At 39.5% G+C, this 25,408-nt stretch overlaps 1 protein-coding gene across 1 annotated transcript in view; it reads left to right on the top strand.

Moving 5' to 3' along the window:
- The window catches only part of TMC1 (transmembrane channel like 1), a 90,228-nt gene that overhangs the window by 52,409 nt on the left and 12,411 nt on the right, over window positions 1-25,408 (top strand). The window contains exons 9-15 of the mRNA XM_073346113.1: window positions 3,142-3,284; window positions 6,858-7,002; window positions 9,144-9,338; window positions 14,780-14,959; window positions 15,690-15,842; window positions 17,398-17,526; window positions 22,076-22,143. Of these exons, the coding sequence (XP_073202214.1) occupies window positions 3,142-3,284; window positions 6,858-7,002; window positions 9,144-9,338; window positions 14,780-14,959; window positions 15,690-15,842; window positions 17,398-17,526; window positions 22,076-22,143 (1,013 nt within the window). The remainder of the gene's footprint in view (window positions 1-3,141; window positions 3,285-6,857; window positions 7,003-9,143; window positions 9,339-14,779; window positions 14,960-15,689; window positions 15,843-17,397; window positions 17,527-22,075; window positions 22,144-25,408) is intronic.

Genomic DNA, 25,408 nt, shown 5'->3' with positions numbered 1-25,408 from the left:
TGTATGCTGACTTCCTGACTTTTAATGCAATACTTCCAGGCTGACTCACTGAAACCCAGTGAATTTTTAAAATTTTAGTTTAATAAAGTGTTCAAAGTAATACATTTAGCTCTCTCCACATTGCCTGATGTAAAGCGGTAACTGGCCAGATGAGCTGATTTCCTTTAGTCCCAAAGTGATGACCCTTCTCTAGATCCATGAAAGGAGGTCAATATTCTTTTTTGGGTGAGCTCCTGGCCCATGACAAGAAGCAACTGAATAACATTCTGCAATCACTGATGTATGTCAGTAACTAACAGAGTTGAACTCCATTGTATTTGGATGATCAGGAGAGACAATAGTTGAACGGTAGTAGCAGGAGACACAGCAGTGAAGTCAAGTGGTGAGGCCTATTTAAAGAAAGAAGTATTGCAGAAGAGAGGGACCTTGGAGGAGAAAAGTGTGCCTTATAGCAACGTGGAAGCCCTTGTAAGAATAGTAGATCCTAGAAGAAGGGGAAGAGATGTTTATACAATTGTATGGAGAAGGTGAAAGAGAGAACACTTGAGAGAAAAGAGATGGCAGCAGGAGAAGGGAAGCTCCCAGTAATTGAGAAAGAAACGGAATCTGGCCTCTCTGAAAGAGAAAGATTAGCAAATAGAATGAAGGCTTGATAACTGCAGAGTACCAGGTAGCACAAGAAGCAAATGGGAGGTAGAGAAAAACAGTTGGCTATAAAAGCAAAGAAAGAGATAGTGAAAGACCTGGACCCCAAGAAGTAGTGGGGAAGACAGAACTTTGACAAATTAAATATCAGGCCAAAGAACATTCCCAAGGGACAATGAAACCTTTATCCAGACAAGGATGGGAGTGGGGACTATATAGCTGAGATAATTTTAGAGGCAAAAATAATTTTTTCAGATCCAAAATAAAATGATAAACTAATGTGTACATTTAAGCAAACATTTTTTTTTGTATTCTGAGTAATTTCCCAATAATATTTTTCAAAAATAATAAAAAGGGCTCTAAAATGTCTAGCAAAACATGTCTAGAAGGAAATTGTGCCTGTCCCGCTCACCCATGGGAATGTGGCTATTTTCATCCTGCAGAAATTGCTAAATTGCTGTTGCCTTTTGTATTTTAATCTTGAATTGAATGTTTTATATTTGTATATAATCTACAGATCAGACCCTACTCCACAGCAATCAGAATCTCAAGGCTCATTATAATCATGCATGCAACTAAAGAGAATATGCTTATCTGTCTTGTGTTAGGCTGTGGGAAGGGTGTAGAGGGAGACCCTATATTTATGGCTATTGCTTCACAGCTAAAAATATATCAGGCTTCACAGTTAAATACAGTGGGCAAAGCCCAGGAAACAACATTCTCAATTATTCACAGTGTAGGGCTCAGCTAAAAGCTTTAAAACACCTACGACAACACTGACTTAGCAGAGCATGGTGACTTTAAAGCTATTTTAATATGTAGTGTGATCTAAACAGCCATCCAGAAATGTATGAGGCTGTGTACAACTACAGATTAGACAACCCAAGCCCAGCATAAATTCTTACATGAAATTACACCATTTCTTATTAGAAGTATAGTAACTAAAGACAAACCTTCTCACTTTTCAGAGTAGCAGCCATGTTAGTCTGTATTTGCAAAAAGAAAAGGAGTACTAGTGGCACCTTAGACACTAACAAATTTATTTGAGCATAAGCTTTCTGAGCTGTAGCTCACGAAAGCTTATGCTCAAATAAATTTGTTAGTCTCTAAGGTGCCACAAGTACTCCTTTTCTTCTCACTTTTGGTGCTCTACAAATAAATAATAATATTCCCTTTAGCCTAGAATCAGATGCCTAATATTGTCTCTCCTGCATGCATATCTCTACAGCTGTTCTGATACCAATACAAATAAGGGGATAGGTCGATTACAAAACCAAGAAATCTGTGAATATTACCTTTAGTTACCATATATTAATATTTCATTTTCACGTTCACAAGAATTGCAAATGAGGTTCTGAAGACTGTGTGTGACTCATTTCAGACATTTTAAAAGCTCCAATAAATCAAATGCATAGTTTGTGATTACACAAAACAGAAGGATGTTCATCTATAGACATTATAATCTATGAATGGATTAATTTTAGGAAATACCAGCAGCTAAACAGAAGGAAAGTAAATGGACCTTTTAATTTAGGAGGACGAAAGAACTTCTCATTAGCACTGTCAGTTCATAATCAGCACATCTCAGATTCATCAGCAGTATATTGATAAATTACACTTTGGCATGCTGAACTCTAGTGTTTGATTTGAGTTAATTGGGCCCATTTGGAGCTTCGCTGCTGCTCTGCATGTGCTATGCTGTTCATCAAAGTGGTTTAAATACACTGCTCTCCTACAGGGGTAAGTTCTTATTCGAACCAAAATGGTCTTTGATCAGGCTAAGCCGACTACCTTGATTACTTTCAGACTCCAGCAATTGGCTATTAAATTGTTTTGAAAAAACAACAATTCAAGCCAATAGAAACTTCATTCATATGATTTTTTTAAAGAAATGCAAATTTCTCAATACCAACCTAATAATTTGTTTTATAAACTGTAGATACAAGAATCATTTCAGTATCCAATGAAACCTAGCTATCTGCTGAATGAAATTTATCAACTGTTAACCAGCACACAGCAACACTACCCAGTACTTTAGGACAGAAGTGAAGAATTTTATACCAAACTGGACTGGAGGAAATTTTAAGAACATGGAATATAAGTAACCAAACTTTCTGTTTTGTTGAAAAGCCACTTTCTGTTAAAACACACATAGAACCAACCAAAAAACCACTTGGATGAAAAAGCTTTCAGCTGCTATGTTGTAGATGAAGCGTTCAACCTATAAAATACCTGACAGGTGATGGACCTGGCAATCAACATGAGGATCTGAAAAAGATTTCTTTAAAGGCTCCAAAATAGAGCTGTTCTGAATTCACACAGAATAGTCAGGCCCTAGCTGCCAGGTTTACCATAATGATGTCTGAGGATGTCATGAAGACATAAAAATGAATGTCTCTTTGGTATTCACTGCTTTTGGTGAAGTTTCATGACGTGGTGTGTGTATGTATGTATATAACAGGCTAGTTAAGCTGTTACCTGCCATGTACTTTTCAGGGCCTTGCACAGTATTCTGTGCTCTTTTACGGCTATTACAACAACCAGAGAACAATTGGATGGCTGAAGTTCAGGATGCCTCTTTCCTATTTCCTTGTGGGAGTTGGGACCATTGCCTATAGCTACATGGTTGTCATCCGAACGTAAGTTCCTTCTGTCTTTAGGGAAGTAAAGAATGAATTAAAATAAATGCAATTCTCTTCACAAAGGATGCACTATCAGAAATGATAATGTAGCAGTTTTAATAGCAGGATTGATGCAGTTTTGGTGGGACAAAGCTGCAAGGAAATGCTGGACTATATTAAAGCCATTTTATAATTTCTGAGGCAAGTATTTATTTATTTGTACCAGAAAGCATGTCTCAGTCTGGCAGAGGTGGGGAAAAAAATCTTTACTGAAGTAACATAACACTTTCCCTCTGCACCTTAAAGGTGTAAAATGAATGTATAATGCAAGGAACAAAGCTGTCGACCCCTCCTTTGATAATAGTCTGCATCTAGCACAATGTCAGATAACATCCAGGCCATGCAGTTGTTCCTCTTTTAATCATACCTGGTGTGAAGTAAATTAAAAGAAAAAAGGAAGAAGAGGAAAACACCTGACCAAAAATTCAGCTGTATAAGTCACAGTAAGCAGTAAATGATTCTCAGCATGACTATAGTGGTTAGTTCACATTTGCACAGTGGTGTAGCAGAATTAATACCATTGGTCATGGTAAAGTATTAGTGTCCTATGGCAGACAAAGTAGTCTCCAGTTGTGCTTTCTCCATTAAATTATATTTAGAGCACAATACTAAAAAGAGTAGGAAGAATATGGGTAAGTGGACAAAAGGAAAGGGAGGCTAGATAGGTTAGTGCACTAAACACTAGTACACTTCCACTTCTGGAATTCTGGGTTTAAATCCTGGCTTAGATCCAGAGTGAAAATGAGTTTGGTTGTCTTATTTTAGGGCCAAATTCATTACTGGTATAAACTGGGGCTACTCCATTGGTGGTATGCCAGTGGCGATTTGGTCCATAGTACCTATTTGATCACACTAGAAAAACCCCTTAACATAAGAAAGATCAATAACTGAACAAGCATACTGAAGTGTTTCTTTAGAACAAGCTCAGGATTGGAAAAGTCAGACGATCGCAAGTCAGGATTATCCGGCGCCCTAGTACAGCTGGGTAGTAGAAACTCACACACATCCTTCATGTGCTGTATCAGGCTGTTTGTTTTTCACTTTCACAAACACTGGATTAACTCAAACAATACATGGTTTCTTAGATAAGGTAAGCAGCATTCCCAAACAAAAAAAAAATGGCCTCATTCTTTTTGTTTAAAATAATGTGTGTGTGTGGAGAAAGAACAAAACACTTTGATGCAGCAGGCATAGTTTTTGACCTAGAACAGCCTTTAAAAATGTTTCTTTGATGGTATATTCCTGAAGATTAGAAGATTCTTCTCACTGAATCCTCTCAGGGAATTATATTTGAGTGGCTGTCAACCAGAAAAAAGAATCCCTGTAACACAGAATCTCTGAGGACAAAACAAAGGGAATATCCTTGGAGAAGCATATACCATATGTGCTAAATTTCCATCTGGACACAGATACTAGTGCTGATCCACATTTAGGTAACCCTATATAATCTTTTGTTTAAGGCCATTTTTTCATTGCAATACAATAAGCACAGAAATTAAAACCTAGTGTCATTAGGGTTGTTGTTTTTGCTGGTGGTTGAGGGCAGACAAGAGAGAAAGAGGAGTTGACTATTAAGTTTATAGAAACCATTTTGAGTTAGGGCACAAAACAGCAACTCCTTCACTCACCAGCCCAACACTAAGTGGAAAAATCCACAGCCTTAAGGTTGCAGAATTCACATATTTAAGATAATTTTAGTTTCAAACTCTTAAGGAGTTTCCAGTGCATCATGCAGTTGGGGCCAGATTTGCCTGTCCAAGGAGTGGGTAGGAGATATGGCTGCCCATACCTACAACTATTCTGAAATCCATAGGCATTCTTTGCAGTTCTTGGGGCATCCTAGTGGAGTCTGGGCATTCACCCAGGCCCAGAAGCTCTATGTTACTCTCTGGGCCCCCTGTCTCCATACAAGAATGGCTCCATCTGGATTGGATGGTCAGGAATCAAATTACAGAAAGGTAGGTGTGATAGATTCAAGAAATTGACACAAGGAAGCTGTTGGATTTGTGGAGACTCTTGTGCCTTCCCTCATTCCTCTTTTTCTTCTCTGTAATGGTAAACAGTGGGTATATATATCCACTATCTAGTTGCTGCTTGCTTTAATAATGACCATGCAGTGTTTTTATATTCTTTAAATGCTTGTGGAACATAATACTGGAGAGTATTTTCCCAGATGATTTCCAAAGGAGAAGGGGATGATGAGGACAAGAGGTGTCAGAAGAGGTATTCACAGCAGGTTATTTTCATGCAACTTCAAATGACTAGCAGAGACAGTACACTGAGAAATCTGTGCCTCAGATACATATATGGTAACAGACTCAAAATTGGCTGCCTGGACTCACATGTAATATAATGCATACAGATACAAAACAGTAATTGCACACACAAAATATGCATTTTAATATCCAAATTCCCATGGTACATTGGCCAACTGCATGTTGGACCAAATCCTTCCATCCTACATACACCCCATACACTGAGTAGTTCACCAACTTTCTTTTTGGGAACTGGGGAGAATGAATCCTCCCACAACGTCTCAGAGAAGCAGCAGGGCAGAAGCTTCACAAGGCCCATTCAGAAGCCCTTTGTGCTATTAGTATCTTCTACCACTCCCACCCACGGTATCAACTCCAGAACAGCTCAGCTGCCAGAGACAACTCCGTCCCCACGGATGAGAAAGCAGGAATGCTGTATAGCAGACACAATTAGCCTGGGTTAATGCATATATGCTTTCTTGTGCATCTTAGGAGTTTTGTGGTTCACATTGTTTATTATTAATAATATGATTCTGCTCCACAGCATAACCTTAAAATAGAAATTGTTTTCCCTGAGCATGAAATTAATGAAAGTATCCAAGGCTAAATTTATCATTCCCTAGTAATGTATCCCTTCCTTGTGCTTAATGATCTGAATTAAGTAATAAAATATACAGCAACCTGACCATCAACATTAAAAGGCTGATAATACCTTGAAATAGGGAAGTTAGCAGTCCAAGGTGAAGTCAAGCCACTTAAGAAACAATTTGATATTGGTGGATGCTATTATAAATCCAGTTATATGCACATCACAGACTAGCAGTATAAAAGAAAGCAGCATTTATGATTTGTTTATTCGGTGCAACCAGATTTTTTTCCTGGCTAGTTATTAGAATTTATTTTTCTCTTTGTCACACCTAGGATCTGATCAGCAGCATTGTAGTGTGTTCTATAGGGTTCGGTTTAAGATAACTTAATCCCTCCCTCTTGATATTTTGTTTCCTGCTGAGTTTCTCATCCAACTGAATTTCTCCGATATGCTATTGAAGAAACAAATAAGAAATTCTATGGTGAGAAAATGAATTGACTCCACTGGATATGATCTATCCATCATTTCTTCATCATCATGGGATTGGAGTGCATTTCTTGGATTCGGGATGACACGGCATGATATTCTATGACATTAGTAGGAACATTTGAAAATCTAAATCACTTAACAGAGCCAGCTGCTTCCTTCTAACCCCGGGTTCTTTGTGCATCTTTTTGGCCTTTACAGAATGGCAAGGAATGCAAATGAGGAAGGTGGTGGGGATGATACAAGTTTTAATTTCAGCTGGAAAATGTTCACTAGCTGGGATTACCTGATCGGCAATCCTGAAACAGCAGATAATAAGTTTGCCTCAATCACAACGAGCTTTAAGGTAAGATATAGCTCACTAGAGAGTGGGAACCTGATTCTCCCTTCACACCAAAGTCAGTCGGTCAGTGAAAATATATCACTGTTAAACCAGCATGAGAGTGGAACTGTGGTATCCAGGCTCTTTCCTTCTCGGACTGCAGGGAAGCAGTCCTGATAGCAACGGCTGTGTGCTGTGGGATTGCTGTACATGTACTTGCAAAATGATTCCTGTGCAAAACATGTTTCCCTTCTTCTCCTCCTCACTATTCCTAGCTTCCAGTTTCTATGGTGCTTTTATTTAAAAAAAAATGTTTTGTTTGAAAAATGCTGGTGACATTTTGCAGCACTGACATCATCATATTCTCTTGCTGCTCTGAAGAGATACCATTAGACAGCAATGTCATTGCCACAAGGGCCCATTTGGCATGTCAAAAAAAAATTGATTCAGAAGTTTGACACCACACCTTCATCTCAGGAAGAAAAACAAGGTCACTTTGTGTTTTCTCACAACAAATGTTTTATTTTCAAGTGAACAGGGAAACACAGCCCAGTTCCCTGTGCAGTACAGCACATTCACTGACTGGACTCTAGACTGAGGGCTGTCTGGTGGACTTCAGTAATCTCTGGTGTGCTCGTGGGTGTGGGAGGGGTAGTGCAACAGCCGCATTGGCTGGAGGCACTCTGCCTGGGGAGTGCTTAGGCAGGCACCTTAGGACACTAGGGGGAGTGAATTCAGGAACCGCTTCTACCATGCACTTCATTTTGGAGATGCAGCATGCTCTCTTCTCCATTGCTGGTGTGGAGAGTGCAGGAGGCTGGGGCTGTGTTAAGGAATTGGAGAGACAAGAGCTCCACTAATTCCACACTACTCAGCCAGCCACACCCTCTGTGCTTTCTGGAGTACTGTCCAGGGTGCTAATAATCCCCTCCACTTTATGCATAAAGGGCATCTCTCCCCCATGCAAGTAATTTCACTGGAAGTTACTCAGGTCCTGTGGGTGGAGAATAAGGCCCAAGGAGCTCAAGCAACAGTGGCTCTTTGTGCAGATTCCCACGGGGGCTAGAGGGCTGTAAAGGTCTGCCTGTGTCCTCGCCTCACATTCTCCTACACCTACACGGGGGCAGCCAGGAACTGGCATGAAAAGAGTGAAAATCACTTGAGAGAGAGAGAGAGTAAAGTTCTTGATGGATATCACATGATGCAACCATCCTACCTTCATTTCTATAAACAGGCTGGGAACTGAACAGTCAAAGGGTGAATTCCTGGCCTCACTGAGCTCAATAGGACTTTTGCCATTGACTTCAAAGGGGTCAGAACTCCCCCAAGAATTTCTGCTCTCTCGTTTTCCTTATGTAATAGAAAAAAGTGGAGTAAAGAAAGCAGAGCCACATAGAGTTATTAGAAGGCAATAATCCAGCTGCCCTCCTGGGCGATTGATACATTTATGTACAGTAAAGTAAGAAGCTGTAACTAAACTCTCCCTCCACAAGAACATCTTGGTGACAGTGTGAGCTCTTTCTGCTGATGAAGCTAGGAAGGGATGGGGGTAGGGTTAGTTACTCAAGAGCCCTGAAATTCATCTGCACTCTACACAGAGTAATGTTGTGCAAATGTTTCATTTCAAAATCTGAAATCATCCAGCCTTTGTCTAGTCTTGGGTTCCTTTACAGAGACCCTTTTCAGTCCCCCTGAATTTCAGACCCTCAAAATGAAACCTTGCTGTCTCTGGAGAGACACATTTTTCAAGTTTCCCAGTTCCTTAACAAAAAGATTTCTGACAACTGGTCATACACTTATCCTTCTGGGTCTCCAAACTCGCAGCACCTTATGAATTCATAGTCAGTGCTGGCTTTGTTTTGAATTACAGCTTTGGCACGTGAGTTCAGGTGTAAGAGAATCTCAAAATGAAACTCAATGGGGACAAAACCATAGAAAATGAGCCTGATGATACCCATGCAAGCCAAATCCAGCAATGCCCCACAGCTCCAATGGAGATTTTGATACAATGTCACCTTCTTAAGAAACCTGATGCCCAGGAGTAAAGTCCATTCATCACAACTCATTGAAAAAGACTGTTATTTAGCAGCTGCACAGACAATATAGAGCCTGATGCTTTTCTTGCTGTTCACTTACAGCTACACTTTTGTTTCCAATAAGTGCAGGAAGCTATTGTGGAGGAGCAGGAGAACCGAAAAGAAGAAAACATTCACCTAACCCGATTCCTGAGAGTTCTTGCTAACTTCCTGGCCCTGTGCACACTGGCCGGGAGTGGTTACCTCATCTATTTTGTTGTGAGGAGATCCCAGAAGTTTGCCCTGGAGGGCCTGGATAACTATGGCTGGTGGGAGAGAAATGAAGTTAGTCCCAGCACATTTTATGAAATAGATGTGGTTTGAAGCCACAGGTCTCTCTCTCTCTCTCTCTCTCTCTGCTCTCCATGGTGCTTTTTTTTCTGGTAGTCTTCTAATTAGGGCTTGGATGGTAAATGTGTAACAAGGGATTTCCCTTTTATTTCTCTGTTTCCCATATTCATTAAGACAGTCATGTTTTGTTTTGCTTTTCAAAATGGCTTTTCACACCGAGCTCCCCCACTTCAATTCCAACCCTGACTATAAATTCCTCCATGCCTAAACCTGGCTAATTTCTTGTACACATTCAAAGCAACTAGTGACAGGGCCTCGCCTACTTTATTAATACAGCCTGTTAATGGCATTGTGCGGGTTAGTCAGAAAGATGGATGGGGTTGAATATTAACACTAACATTTCTGTTTTAAGCCTTTGTTATTGGTTTCTGCAGCTAAATACAAGCAAAAAGAGAAGTCAGAAATCACAGTTTCAAGCAAAATGAAAGTAAATTCAAGGACATAGGAGAGTTCCATTAAGTCTTTGGTTAAACATGATTTGTAACATTCACAAACACACACACACAAGTCTGGGTCTAACAAATGGAGCGCACTTCCCCACAGTACAGACCAAATAAAATTTGGGCCTGATTGCCCTCTTGCTTACACTGATTCTATATTGGTGTAACTCCACTGACTTTACTGTTACTCCTGATTTACACTGGTGTATGTGAGATTAAAATAACATATTTTGTTATAGGTAGCTGAGGCAAAAATTTTGTTCTGCCACAAAAAGGGAAGAGCATCAATTGGTGCTCTATAGCATTTACTCTATATAATGTTGCCTGGCTTAACTCATAGGTCACATTCACACAACAGCACCTGACCTAGCAAGGAATTGTAAACTATGATTTATTAAGAAGATTCAGTACCTCATTACAGTAAACCTCTCACTGACTCCATTGGGAGAATTTTCAGAGCAAGGGGTGATTAAGGAGTGATGAACAAGATGCTGTATTAGGCACAAATGATATACAATACTCATCACTTTCCTTGTAAAAAAAGGGTGAGACAGATTCTGTCTTGCAATCCAACCTTTTAACACCAGTCTGGTGGTACAGAGAGGCCAAAGGGTACAAAGCTTCCCTGGTACAATGGGTCCCCAGCTGGGCAGAACCAGTAACTATGCCATCCATCCTGGCAGCCCCCAGCAAAGTGGGGGTAGGGCATGGCCGAGTATTACTGTGCTTCTGCTATTCTCCACTGGCACAAGCCAGGCCCAGTGCAGAACTGTCCTCAGAAGTAGTGAGATCACAATTGACTCCTTTTATGGGCTGTAGCAATTGGATTACACACAACTGAGAATCTAGCCCATTCTTTGGAAAAGAAAAAAAGTAGACATTGATTTGTGGTGGGAGACAATGTTGCCTAGTGGATAGTGCACTGGACTGAAATTCAGTTGACTTGTGATCTACTCCTGTCAATGGCTTGCTGGGTGATGTGGGTAAGTTATTTTACTGCTTTGTGCCTCAGTTTCCCCATTGGTAAAATGGGGATAATAATCCTTACCTCCGTTGTTAAATGCTTGGCTATCTACTGATGCAAAGCCCTACATAAAATAATAATATATAATTTGGTAGAAAATATGTAATGGGAAGAAAATTCACATCCATAAATTCTCTCTTTCTATTGGTTTGTCTTTATCTTAAGTACTTGCAGAGTGTCCATACTACCTAAGCAATAAAGCTACTTAACAAAAGGCATATAATAAAAGCATAAAGAACATGTGGAAAGACAGACTGATTCAGCCAAAACAGTCAGTAATAACATTTGAAAGAGAAGGAGGTCTTGTTATATTAAAAGTCTTTCCAGCAGCAAAAAACAGATTTTACATTTAAGATCTTGCAAGCTCAAACACAATGGATTTTTGCAAAAAAAAAATACCTTCCAACTTATTTAAGAGCTACCAGCAGTGCGGATAGAGTAGATCACTGCATTTATATTTAAGGTATCATTAAGTCAACTTTCAGTCTTCATTCTAGACATCTCAAGGTTTTGCTACTATAAAATATAAATCTTCCTCCTAATTAATTTTTAAAAAATTGATACAATATTTACGTGGAAAATAGACCTTTATTACTGCCTTCAGTAGTAGGGAATATTAGACAAGGCTATTACTATTGCATTCAGCAAGAATGGAAAGAGTGATTTATATTTACTAAACAGTTTATTCTTAAACTTATAATTTAAACAGCAAGCAATCAGCATTCAATATTCATTGCTGGCATGATTTACGATGCTGGGGGCTTGTGTTTAGACTTCACCGCAGTCACAGCACTACTTACAAGATTCATAACCTCACTTAGCAGCGGGAAAATCAGAGCTGCTTGTGCAGCTGTTATTTTCTAGCCCTCAGAGTGCCCTGGAAAGGGTTGCTCTCCAGAATGGTTGACTTCTCAGCGAGGGGAAAGGATGTGTTTGGAGGTACAGTTTGCACATTAGTTAGTGGGTACCTGGTGATTATTGTTCCATATGTACCTTTACTCCCAGCTCTATAGGTGGACATTACTTTTCTAGGTCACTTCCTGCTCCTTGCAGATTTTTAGTGATTGGCAAAAATCCAGCAGTTATGGAGAAGCTGAATATTGGATAGGGTGGGTATCAGGGTTAATTCACTAGTGCACATGCACCTCTAGGAATGGAGCACCTGATTTCCCATTACATTACATTCTTGTTATGCCAGTGTAATTCCACTTAAACTACTGCAGTTACCCCAATGTAATATTGGTGTGAACAATATGGGAGAATCTGCCCCAGTGTCTGACCCTGAAGCAGAGCAAATGTGCAGGGTGAAGCATTGCTCTCTCCAGACAAGTATATTAGATGTAACTGAATTTGAGTTTTTGAAGAAAGTTTTCAATGAAATTATGAATTTCAATTAAAAAAGTGAAAAAAAATTCAAAGACATTTACTTGAAAAGGTTGGCATTTTCCAGACATCTAGAGAGGGCTTTTTTAAAGAAAAATTTTTGGTGAACAATTACATTCTGCCTACCTAAATCTCTTTTTGCATTTTTAATTGCACACCATATTCTTCACTTTCTGACTTAAATAGTCATAGTGTTGCTGTGTATTGTTTTATGACTTACACCTTCCATCCCACAAATGGCTGTTTTTCATTGATGGTTGTAATTAGCTAGAAGGATATTGCAGAACAAGACGGGGTTCAGAGACAGGAAACAAGAATGACTAGGGGCATGGAAAAACACGGACATGCAAAGAGATTGAAAAGAATGGGATATTTTACCTTAGAAAAGAGGTTAATAAATGGGGACATGATAAAAGTATTTAAAATAATGAATGGTAGAGAGAAGGAAGTTCAGAAACTTCTGTTTGTTTACCCTGTCTCATAATAGAGAAACAAAGGAACAGTCAATGGAATTGAAAGGTGGTAAATTAAAACTGACAGAAGGAAATACTTTTTCACATAAAACACATAATTGGACTTTGGAATTTATTGCCACAGAATGATATTGAGGTCAGATTTAGCATGATTTAAAAAGAGGGACTGGACATCTATGTGATTAAGAAGAGTACACAGTTATGATAATAAACATTAAAAAGAGGGAAGAATTTTGGAAGGGATATAAATCCTCATACTTTAGGGTTTAAACCAACCTCAGATTATTAGTGGTTACAATGAGATTCCATTGGTGCCAGATTATCCTGTAACTGCCTATTGGGGAGTTGCTTACACCCCCCTTTGGAGCATCAGGTGCAGAACACTGTCAGAGACAGGATGCTGGACAAGACTGGCCACAAGTCTGATCCAATATGGTAATTCCAATCTACCTATCACCTGTGTTTGCATGTGTTTCTCTATCTATAGAGATTAGTTCATTGATTCTGTACTGACTCAGAGGAGCGTAAAGTTTCTTAAGCACTTCTGAGATTCTCTTAGATAGTCTATTATTATCAACATGCCTGTTTTGTTCAATAGCAACATCACCAATAAACAGTAAGGACACCTAACAATAATGTAAAATGATAAGAACCAATGTTCAGGATTTCTATCAAATTTAGCTATACCAATAGGTAAGCACCTAAGAACCATCATCTGTTAAATAAATAGCATACAGTGGTAAATAGATTTCGCCTTCTTCAATTATAAAGCCAGAAACTGCAAGGGATGGCAGCTACATACTTATTGTTTGTTCAGTTTTAACAAGTAAATGTGATTTCTTTATGCTAGAATTAGTTATTTAAATAGCGATAATTAAACACCTTTAATTAAACAGTTTTGAAATTCTATCATCATAAAAGCTCCAGCTATTCATAGAGTTTACATTGTGTACAAGCTCCATACAGAATATGCTACTGGTTGTCTATAAATATGAAAATCCAGTAATTAGCACTCATTAAAATAAAAAAACAGAAAAGCAGCAAATAGAAATGCCATTTAATTCTTATTTCTCATTGATGAAACTCTACGAGACACCAATGCTCTGTAGTTGCAAATGCCAGAGGGTAATTTTTCTTGCCTGCATAGTCCCTTTCTCGTGTCACATGACGTGTGAAAACAGAAGTGTAACCTCAGCTTTCTACCCTTTGTTATTAGGATGTTGTAAATTTATTATATTTTGTTTAAGTTTTGGAAAGGTAGGTACAGAAGAGGTTACATTTCAGGGAATTCCCAAGATATGTGGGAAAAACCAAACAAAAGAACAAAAATCTACTTCACCTACACTCCAGCAACCAACTCCTTATGAGTCCAAATGGAATTAGATTCAGTTTGTGGAATATATAATCCATACCGAGTTTCAAAATTATTAACAGATAGCTTTATGCTCTAGGACCATTCAACACAATACACTTCCATACAGTTATATAGATAAGTTAATACAGTTACAGAATGCTAATCACAAAAGGTAGAAAGGAGAGGACAGACTGGATTTGCACCTGCAATGTGGACAATCAATTACAGATAATTTAAGGGCTATATAAAGGCCCAGATACTGAGTTAGTGGTGCATTGTTCTAAAAATACCTCATTTTGTTTAAACCTAGATCCCTTTGGCAATCTATTCACCTTAACACACAAGAGGGGTGGATGTAACATGAAAAATTATTGGAAATGGGAAAATCCCTCAGATCTGATACAGAATTAGGCCTGAAAATAGGTGCCATTTAGAATAAAGTAACTAATGTTTTATTATCCCTTTCACTGCTAGTGGTTAAAAAGAACTTTAAAAACAGATATTAAGAAAAGTTCCTCAATTATCCATTTACAGTAGATTACAGCTGATTTTTCCCCACCTCCATCCCCCATATAAACATCATATGTGAACTCCCACAATAAGTTTTGTTTATGCACTGGGTGAAATGCCAGCTAAAATGGCAGGGGAAGAGCAAAATCCCAGGACTCATCTCTAACTTTTTCTTGTGTGATTCTTTGCAGGTGAACATGGTCATGTCTCTCTTGGGAATGTTCTGTCCGACTTTATTTGATGTAATCAGTTCTCTGGAAAATTACCACCCTCGAATAGCTCTGAGATGGCAATTGGGGCGCATCTTTGCTCTCTTCTTGGGCAATCTATACACATTCATCATTGCCCTGATGGATGAGATCAATCTCAAGGCAAGCTAACCAGGAAGTCTTCCATCACCATTGAATGTGTTTTTTTAAAAACTTCTAATGGCTGAAGTCAAGGATTCACAAGATGGGACTGTGACCTACAGGGAGACCGTTAAGGTGTTAAGAGGTTGTGACTAGAGCTGGGCAGGAATTTTTCAATAAAAAAAAGTTTTTTATCAGAAAAAATGCTGATTTGTTGAACCTGAAACTTATTGGAAAAAAAGAGTTGGTTTAAACAATTTCCTCAACTCAAAAAAAAAAATTGAAAAAAAAATTCTGAAATTGTCAAAATATTTCATTTTGACATTTTCAGAACACAAATCTCTCATTTGAACTGACTTCATGTTAAGAACATTAAGCTAGTTATAGTCAAAAATTTAAAGAAATGGTCAAAATCAAAACAAAACATTTTGATTGATGCAAACCTAATTATTTTTCATTTTTATTTTGCAATTGTTTCCCCAAGATCTTTACTTTTCATTGTGATTCAGGATTTTTTTTTTTTCAAAATCTCAAAGAAATTCACAGGATAGGTAACTTTTCCGCACCTCCCCACCACCAGCTCTAGCAGCGACCACTCCACCATGCCCATGTTGTTCCCTTCCAGTTAAAGGGACGGAACTTCTAGGGTGTTGGGAAGGTCTAGGAATGGGAAAGATTGAGAACCACTGAGTTAAGTTCATACAGCTGATCTGTTGTTTAGTAAAAACACATTTGGGATTTCTTTTTCCAGCTGGAAGAAGAGAAGATAGTGAAGTATAACATGACAATATGGGAAGCCAGCCTCTACAATGGTACGATATCAGAAAATGCCACTGCTCCTCCAATACAGGTGGATCCTGCAGACATCCCTAGAGGGCCATGTTGGGAAACAATGGTAGGGCAGGTAATGCAATTAATTTAGGATAATAGTGAATCTCTCAGAGGATTTTACATCAGCACCACTCTTTGTTTCTGTTGTCACCTGGCATTTCCCTAAAGTAGGAAAAGACCTGGGGATCGGGGAAAGACAGGGTCCCGTGTCACTCCTTAGCTAATGGGCAGAGAAATGCTTATTCCTTTTTTGAATCCTCTGAGGCCCTCACTGTTCCTGTTGCCCTCACACATTGACTATAGCTTGTAATGGTGACTGGAAACATTTCTTTTCTCCTCTGTTTTTCTATCCTCTTGGCCTTCTCTCTGTCTTATACAGCATGTTTAGCACTCATGAAAGGTGATGAATTTACCATGTGGAAGATGACTGGCACCATTTTGATTGGAATTCTGATCACCCAAAACCAATTTGTGACAGCAAAATTAGTGTGCCGAAAGATACATCATGTGTAATTCAACAAGACAAGTCTTACAAAATTGTGAATAGCCATCACTGCATTTAAGAAGTTATTTCTCCATATTTTATGGAACAGGTGCAATTGCTGCAATTTAAGACTGTGGGCAGTTTCAGGCAGCACAGTTTAGTGATGGATGTACCTAGCAGTTCTGTTTGATTCTGTTGAACATACATATTCATCTTCAGTATCCATGTTCTATGTGGCTTCTGTGATCTCCCCGCAGCCTGTTTTCCTCCTTTTGACCAAGTCTTATTCTCTCTCTCTTAACTTCCACCTTTTTCCTCTCTCTGAGACCAAATCCTCCATTGAATCCTAGCTTTTGATGCTCGAGTCACACTGCCAATTTCCCCATCTGGAAATCAGGATCTTCACTGGGAAATCTTACAGTCCTTCCAGAAAGCCCAGTGGAGATGTCACCGGTTGGGGGCAGCTAGCCCGGAAGACACTAACAGTTTAACAGACTCTCTGCCGGACGCACTGGTGCAGAATTACAAGCTGTGGAACTCAATCTGTTGTGTGCCTCAGAGGAACAAAGGTTTTAGTTCAGCAGCGCTTGAGACCAATCAGTGACAGTGACTGACTTTCTGGAAACCACAATAATAGGACCAAAAATTGAGGGAAGAGTAGGTCTGGGGTGAGGCCTGATAAGTGGTGAAGCATCTACTGGGGCATCCCAGAGGGATGTGGGCATTGAGCAACTTTTATGTTGAGATTTTCCATCTTCCTCCCTCTCCAACTCCTGTGGGAATTGGCGGGAGGAAAGAGAGGATGTTCCACCCTACATGTTTGAATGCTTAGTGTCAGGGGTAAAAAGGGGACTTAGGATATCATCTACGGGACTGGATTACACTCTGGCAGTCCCAGTTGGTAGTGGTCACTTAGCAGGCTGTTATTCACCATGTTACAGCAGTCCCAGCATGTTACAACAGTACAGCTTTAACATGCTGGGGGCCAATTTGGCCCCTGGCAATCCCCAGGGATCAGTAGGGATAGTAAAGGGGCAGAAAGTTCCCCTCTCTTCTAAAATGTGCTGAACACATCTGGGGATGTCTCCCAGTATTGTTTATTTATTACTAAACTTTCTCTTAAAAGAAAACATTGCATCAACAGGAATTTGTGCGACTGACAATCTCTGACACTATGACAACATACATCACAATTATAATTGGGGATTTCCTGAGAGCTGTCTTTGTCAGGTTTTTCAATTACTGCTGGTGCTGGGACTTGGAGTATGGATTTGTAAGTATCTCTCTCTCTCTCTCAATTTCATTGTCAGATTATCACTTGACATGTTGGTAGTAATTTGTATTTTAATCTTGAGCATCCCAAGTTTAGGGAAGACAAGACCCATCATCTTCAAAATCCCTGAACAACATTAAATATTATCTTTTCTCCTCTCCTTTTCTCTCTCTTGCTACTTTGCTTTGTTTATACACATTTCCATTTTAAAGGATCTAATCTATATCCTACTGAAGTCACTGGAAAGGCTTCTGTGAGCTGTAGATCAGGCTTTAAATGGTTTCTTTTATGACTAAGCCAGCCAGTGGGATGGGGGAAAAGCATCAAAGAACTGGTTTTAGATATTCTAGAAATTGTTTTAGTTGGAACACTGTTTTAACTAAGATTAATCATGATCATAGAACATTCACCTGATTTAATCAGTGACTCAATTTGTTTGGTGACAGGTGTATTCGGAATATCTAGAATGAAAGCCTGTGGCTTCATTTAAGTCTTTTGTAAAATCCCATGGACTTCCATGAAGCAATGATTTCATCCTTAGTCTGTATAATGTTTTCTAAGGCCAGTTCTTTCCTGGTTTCACTATCCAACAATAGAAAGCATTCAGAATTGAACTTGATGTAAACTTAAGTCTATGTCTACACTAAAGACTTCTTCTGGCACAGCTATGTTTGTCGGGGCTGTGAACCCTGTCTGACTAGATATGCCTGCAAAAGCCCCTAGTGTAGATACAGTTATGCCAACAAAATGGTGCTTTTACCAACATAGCTTGCTTTATTCAGGGAAGGGGTATACTGGTAAAGCATAGTTTTGCTGATATAAGCTGTGCCAACACTAGGAGTGCTTTTGCGGTTAGAGTATACAGGGATAGCTATACCGGTAAAGGACTCATAGTGTAGAAAAGTTTTAAGTGTAAACAGAGTTCCCTTACACAGTTAATTTCTTGGTATTTCTAGTGCACCCATCCTGGTGCAATATTTAACACCAACAATATTTAACACCAACACAGTAAATAGAATGCAGTGTGTAAAACTGTAATCTCTTTTTGTTTCTCATCCATCCCTCTCTCCTCGTATTATGCCATGAAAGTATGCATGGATGTATTATTACTTATATTAGAAGGTATCTTCAGGGGAAAAATGACACTGAGCCATTCAGTCGGGTTATTACTCAGGGACAGCTAGTGCAAGGTGATTAGGATGCTTGCCATTCTGGTTTCTGGTGGAAGAGTTCCATAGCTATGAGCCAGCCACTGAGAAAGTACTCTGTTGTGGCAAGTTTCAGCCTTAGCTCTGTTAACACCAACACCCCCCTGACAAATGGAGCTATTGTGGTTGGTCTCAAGAGAAAGGCAGTTCCTGAGATAACCAGGTACAGTCTCTGTAATGTCAAAGCCAGGCACATAAATGAAACTCAGTGTTGGACAGGGAGTCAGTGTGCCATGTGAAGCTCTGGAATGATGTACTCTCATTGCTCTGTGCTACTTAGTAGATGGGCTGCTGCATGTTGGACCAGCCGGAGCTTCGTTAGTCTTCAGATTTACCACAGCCATTGTGGTAAATGGCTTTACCACAGCCATTGAGCCCAGAGGTGAGGAACGCATGAATCATTGTGACCAATCTTACATCGGACAGAAAGGGGCACAGCCTCCTCACTGGCCAAAGGTAGCAACAGGTGTTTTGGGGTACTATGACTATTAGGGGATTCAGGAGCACTGAAAAGTCCAGAATGACTCCAAGCCTTCATGCCACTCTAATAATTGGAGAGCAGATGCCATCCATTCAGAGTGATGTTATAGATTTGGCCTGTTTCCCTCTTCCTACAAACTACTCCTCTGATTTGCCCAGTGTTAAGAGCAGCCAGCTGCTCTTCACGTAGGTGCTTATCTCGCTGAAGCCCTGGGAAAGGTGGAGGTGCCAGAGTTTGACGTGAAGGAGATATAGAACTGAGTATCATCTGCATATTGCTTGTACCAAAGGCCATGGGAGCACATGTACTATAAATCTTACTGCATCGATGATAATCACAGTCCCTGAACCAGAGTGGCAGAAACTCCTTTATTATTCTCTGCAGGGAATGTTGTTGGCTTTAGAAAAAAGATGAAAAAAAAATGCCAATTTGCTTCCTGGTGGTTTCTAAAGCCTGGCCAAATGCAAACAGTAAGAAATGTCACTTGTTAGATCATCATCATTACCCCAAAATATAATACTGTCCCGGATTCCTGGGAAAGATGTTACAGGTACTGTTTAAGAACAAGTGTCAATGAGGTGATAGAGGCTTAGGCCAAACTATGACTTTTAGCATGGGAATAATCTTACTAAAGTCAACGGGCTACTCACACTTAAAAATGGTGTGTGCTTCAGTACATTGCTGAATGGGCCCTCAACTTGAAACAAGTCCTGTTGCTCATTGTGCTCCACCTAGTGCCCCGGAGCCATTGCACCCGACTAAGAGATCATGCCTCTTGACCCAGCTACTTTGGGCATGCTCCTCCTCCCTCTTTCCCTGACTCATAAAAGATGTCATTTAGCCCTCAGAATAGTATAGACACTGCTTTACTCACTTAGATTTAAAGTATTAAATAGGCTGGTCTTAGTTTCTAGTTTTTACATTTGAAGCAGGAGATCTATTCAGCCATTTAGCTTTTCAGTTTCTCCAGTTAGTATTTCATACCACTGCCTAATTTTTGCTTCCCCATTGCTTTTAGCTACTACCTTCTTGTATGTTAAAAGAATAACAAATACATCAATAAAGCATAGGCTGGATGCTCAAGAGCTCTAATTAAGTGTGGACTAAAAGAGCAATACCTTGTCTCATACCTTTTACACTTGAGCAGGCCTGCCATGCACAGCTACACTTTGACAGGATAGTCACACACTCTTGATTGCGTGCCTGGGAATATGCATTGTCAGTGATCCTAGTCAGCAAATGGGAGGCTCAGATAAAATGTTAATGAAAGCTGAATGGAATGTTTACTTGGGAGTAAGCGGATTCCTTATTTTTGTTACTATTATTCAAGTGCCACTAATACATTTACTGGTTGATGAAGCTAAATGAACTAGCTGTGGATAATACAAGATCACATTTAAGAGATTTGCTCAGTTTACAAGTCAAAAGTGAAGGGTCCAGATTCACCGGTGCAATCTAGATACCTTGTGCTGCCCTAGTAATGTAAAGCAGCCAAAATCCAAGCCAATTAAGACAGGTTTATAGATGCTGTTGGAGCACACAAAGCAGCCAGAATTTACTAGTGAATCTGCCTCAGATTCTCCCACTATCAACCCTGTTGACACGATTTAATTTGGGGGAAAAAAAATCAAGCTGTGTTCATTCTGCCTCTTCCATGATCACTAGTAGTAAACTGAGAGTTTTGTTGGAATTGTATGAAGTAAACTAAAATCCACTTTATTTATCCATAAAATAGTGAGAATTTGTATTGGCTGGCAGTATTCTTTTACTTTAGCGCAAAAGCTATATAAACAGCATACATATCACAGTACTATATAGACATGTATATTTCATACAAAAAAGCTACGTTAAGAGAACATAAAGGTTGCAAAGTCAAGTACACAGGTTATAGTATTTCCTAAGGTTGCCTGTGCAACCTTTTCCAGAGAAACCTTCCCCTGGTTTCCCCCCCTCCCCCCAATATATTCTGACTAGCTCTAACACACACACACACACACACATTTACTTATACATAGATAAGTGCCCAAAGGTGACCATTCCTGGAATACTATGTCCAGTTCTGGAGTACACAATTCAAGAAGATTGTTAATAAATTGGAAAGAGTTCAGAGAAGAGCCATGAGAATGATGAAAGGATTGGAAAACACACCCTCTAGCAATAGGCTTAAGGAGTGCAATCTATTTAGTTTATCAAAGAGAAAATTAATGGTGACTTGATCACAGTCTAATTGCTTACATGGTGGGAAAAGCTGATTATAGAGGGCTCTTCAGCCTAACAGTCAAACAGATAAGAAGATCAATTGAAGCTAGACAAATTCAGGCCAGAAATAAGGTACACATTTTTAACAGTGAGGGTAATTAGCAAGTGTTAATTGGAACAATTTACCCAGGGTTGTGGTGGATTCTCCATTGCTGGACAGGATAGAATATATTTTCTAAAGAGATATCCTCTAATTTAAATAGGAATTAATTCAGGGAAATCCTACGGCCTATGTTATGCAAGAGGTCAGACTAGATGATCTCAGTTGTTCCTTCTAGAATCTATGAATCATTGTTTTAAAAGTTCAAAGCATATCCAATAAGAATGGAACTCTTTGTACTTTCCAGTACTACCTTCACCTCTTCAAAGAGCTCAATAAGATTTATAATGAAATATTGCAGGCTGTACTGAAGGCAACACATTAGTCTTGAGTCATATTCATTTGTTTCATGAATCATTGTTAATATGCAACAGAAGAGTCTTGAGAAGACATTGCCAATATGTTGTTGCTGTTGTAGATGACAGTTTTAATCTACTCCTCTGTGTCAGTTTAAAACATTATCTGCAAGCCTAATGGAAGCATTTGTGCCTTTTCTTTCAGCCTTCCTATTCAGAGTTTGATATAAGTGGAAATGTGCTGGGACTGATCTTTAACCAAGGCATGATCTGGTAGGTGTGGCAGAGAACATGTATGGTATTAACAGACTGTTGTATACTAGGTCAGCTTAGCCAGCAGGGCTGGGTGGATTTTTTCACGTTGCCTGTGAAATCAAGCATGAAACACAGAAATTCACATATTTGCCACTTCTGAAATGCTGGGCTTGATTCACCACTGTATTACTCCAGCTTTATGCCACTGTAGCTCAATAGGTATCAAACTGGATACCTTGAAATCAGTGGAGTTAAATCAGCAAAGAATTAGGGTAACAGTGGTGAGTCAGTCCCAGGCTAAGGTTATGGGACCAGATTCAGCAATATTCCCTGCTATCTTTTGCACTGCTCTGATGACACACAGCAGCTGTAAAGTTAGGTTTATAGCTGCTGTGCATTGTCGGAGCAGAGATAAATAAATACCTAAATAAATCTGCCAGTGTGAACTAATGGATCACTTAGTGGTAGTGCTCAGCTGTGCTATGACAGACCTGAGTTTGAGACCCATTGCTGGTCTTCATGAACTGAGCTAGTAAGTGCTGGGACCACTGTGGGGCAGCATGCTAAGTCCTTTTGTGGAGTGATTTACATCACTCAGGAATGATCCCTCGCTCCATTATTGGGACCTATACTGACATATACTGCTGGGCATGCCTCTCAACCCTCACTTGTAAAGACAGGGACCGACTATGCTCTACAGTGCTTTTACTCTGATATAACTTAATTGGACTTCAGTCTCTATATGGGTGCAAGTGAGAGCAGCATTAGGCTCATAGGGCCCAAGTCTCTAGTGCATTAGGGGGAGTTAGTCTTCCTCTGGGTACCCAGACAGCAGCTGGGGATGTCCCCCTTTCCTGGCCACCAAGAGAACTGGAGCAGCCCCTGGTACTCACAGCGGAACTCATGTGTATCCAGCCTCCTGTGCATCTAATCTAGGCCTGGAGCAGCAGCCTCATGCTGCAGCCAGTCTGCTCATCACATATATCACAGAGAAACAGAAATATGGGCCTGTTAGTTAATCTGGCCCTAGGTACATTGAAAATCCACAGGGCCAGTGTCTACCTGGCACTCAAGGTTAAGCAAACAAATTAGCTTGTAAAACAGCATATTGTTGTGTGATCATAAAGACAGCAGCAACTGACACCCCAGTTGCTCATACGTAACATTTCTGCTGCACTCACTCCACTGTTCATCAAGAGGATACAGCTGTAGTATAAAATGCACTCCCAAGTTTATGCAGCATGAATGGCACTCTCTTTCCACCACCATAATTAGCACTTTTTGGGGGGCAGGGAAGATGGGAGGGGATTGAAAGTCAGCCTTTGGTTAGGAGAAGTTAGGAGGTTGGTTTCGGAATCAGACTGGGTTTCTTTTTGATTACTTTCAGAACATTTCATGTTTAATACCTGATTCACATACAGATACTATACACTTCTATACTCTGTCACAATATACACTTTCTAATATAGCATGGTCCCCAATGTGGGATCCACATGGACCTAGCAGTCCACCTGCCTGCTACATACTGTAGGAGCGAGACCATAACATGTTAGCTAATGTTGCCTATATCAAGCAGTGAACTTGAGCGGTTATGTTTTTTAGTGATTTATCATTTATAATAAACATATGATCATCTCAAGTGAAATTAAGAGAGACAGTAAAAATTACAGCAATAAAATAATGAATAACTATTTTAGTAAAAATTTTAATAAAATATATAATTAGTTATTGTATATTTCTAGAATTATTTCGAGCTGCACACACATGTACTCACTTGAACTGTAGTGACAGGAGAGCTTTTGGTGTGGCTGTGTCTAGCCTGTATCTGGAGAGGATTTGAAAGGCCTGCGTGTGTGTAAATTTGCATGTGTATGCAGGGAGATTCATTTCTCTCTTTATAGAAAGGCTTCCTGTTCTGTAAAGTGAATGGAATGTAAACCTTCTCATGTGAATTTGCATATCAGTGAGCCATCTGCAAAATTTACTCTGCATTGCTTCAAATGTTGTACCTAAAAATGATGATAATGGGCACAAATTAGCTTGATCCTCAACTGACTGGAGTCAGTGAAAGTTTTGCAACTGATTTCAGTGAGAGTATGATCAGGGGCACAAGGTGTAGTATGTGCCTTCAGCCAAGGACTAGCAGAGTCTGTATGGTCTCTTTCCATTAAGAACAGATGAAAAGAAGAAGGGGGTAAAATTACAATATAATAGTAATACCTAGCTCTTATATAGCATTTTTCATCCACAGATCTCCAAGTGCACTCCATAAAGGGAAAGACCATTATCCCAATTTTAAACATGGGGAAACTGAGGCATAGAGAAGAGGTCAAGGTCCTCTGGTGGACCAATGGCAGAGCTGGAAATAGAATCAAATCTTCTGGGTCCCATCCACTTAGCCACACTGGTAAATAGGATTAGATCCCCAAATCAGAGGGGCAGGAAGAGTGAGCTCAGGCCAAAGAACACGAGTGCCCAGTGTTTTAAAGTCATAAACATGTAACTATAAACAACTAACAACATTTATCAGAATCAATAGGTACTTAATTAGAATCAGGCACTAAATAACTGTGTGTCACATTTGGGTGCAACTACAAAGAGAGAGAGGTTTTAAATGAGTACAAGTATAAGATATTAAAGTCAGAAATAGTTACCAGAATAATAAAGATAAAATGCTTCCTAGTAGCCAAAACTTTACAAGCTTTATTTGGTTCAAGGTAAAATCCTTAATACATGTTCCCAGCTACTGGGCTGACCAAATTCTCAGGTCAGAATCTCTCCCCTAAAGTCAAAGGGATGGTTCCTTTGTGTTAGGCAAAAAAAGAGAGAGAACCTGTGGTGTTTTTGCCCCCCCCACGTTTATAGTCCAATCACCCTTTGAAATGCATTTTCCTGAGGGTTACCCCTAGATGAAGTTCATTCCAGCTGTGAGGAAAGAGACATGGAGTGAAAGAGGTTCCTTGTTATTGTTTGCTAAAATACAGATCAATCTGTTGCTGTCTCCTTTGTTGCCAAAGAATGGCCACTTGACCAGTGATTGCTAATCAACTTTGATGATACCAGGCTAGATGCGTCAGTTTGTCCTTTGTCTTTGTGAAACTGGTAAACACTTTGTAATAATAATTTCAGTTTATGTTCATACCTCTTACTACACATTCCATAGGTACATTACACAAGAATATTAATGATCGGTATGTTATTAGTTTTTAAATGATACCCCACAAGGCATATTTTCCACAAAGATTATTACAATAATCTGTGAATACAGGAGTGCTCTCGGTCA

The sequence above is a fragment of the Lepidochelys kempii genome, chromosome 5 (genome assembly GCF_965140265.1).
Source record: "Lepidochelys kempii isolate rLepKem1 chromosome 5, rLepKem1.hap2, whole genome shotgun sequence".
Classification (NCBI taxonomy): domain Eukaryota; kingdom Metazoa; phylum Chordata; order Testudines; family Cheloniidae; genus Lepidochelys; species Lepidochelys kempii.
This window is presented reverse-complemented; position numbering and strand designations above follow the sequence as displayed.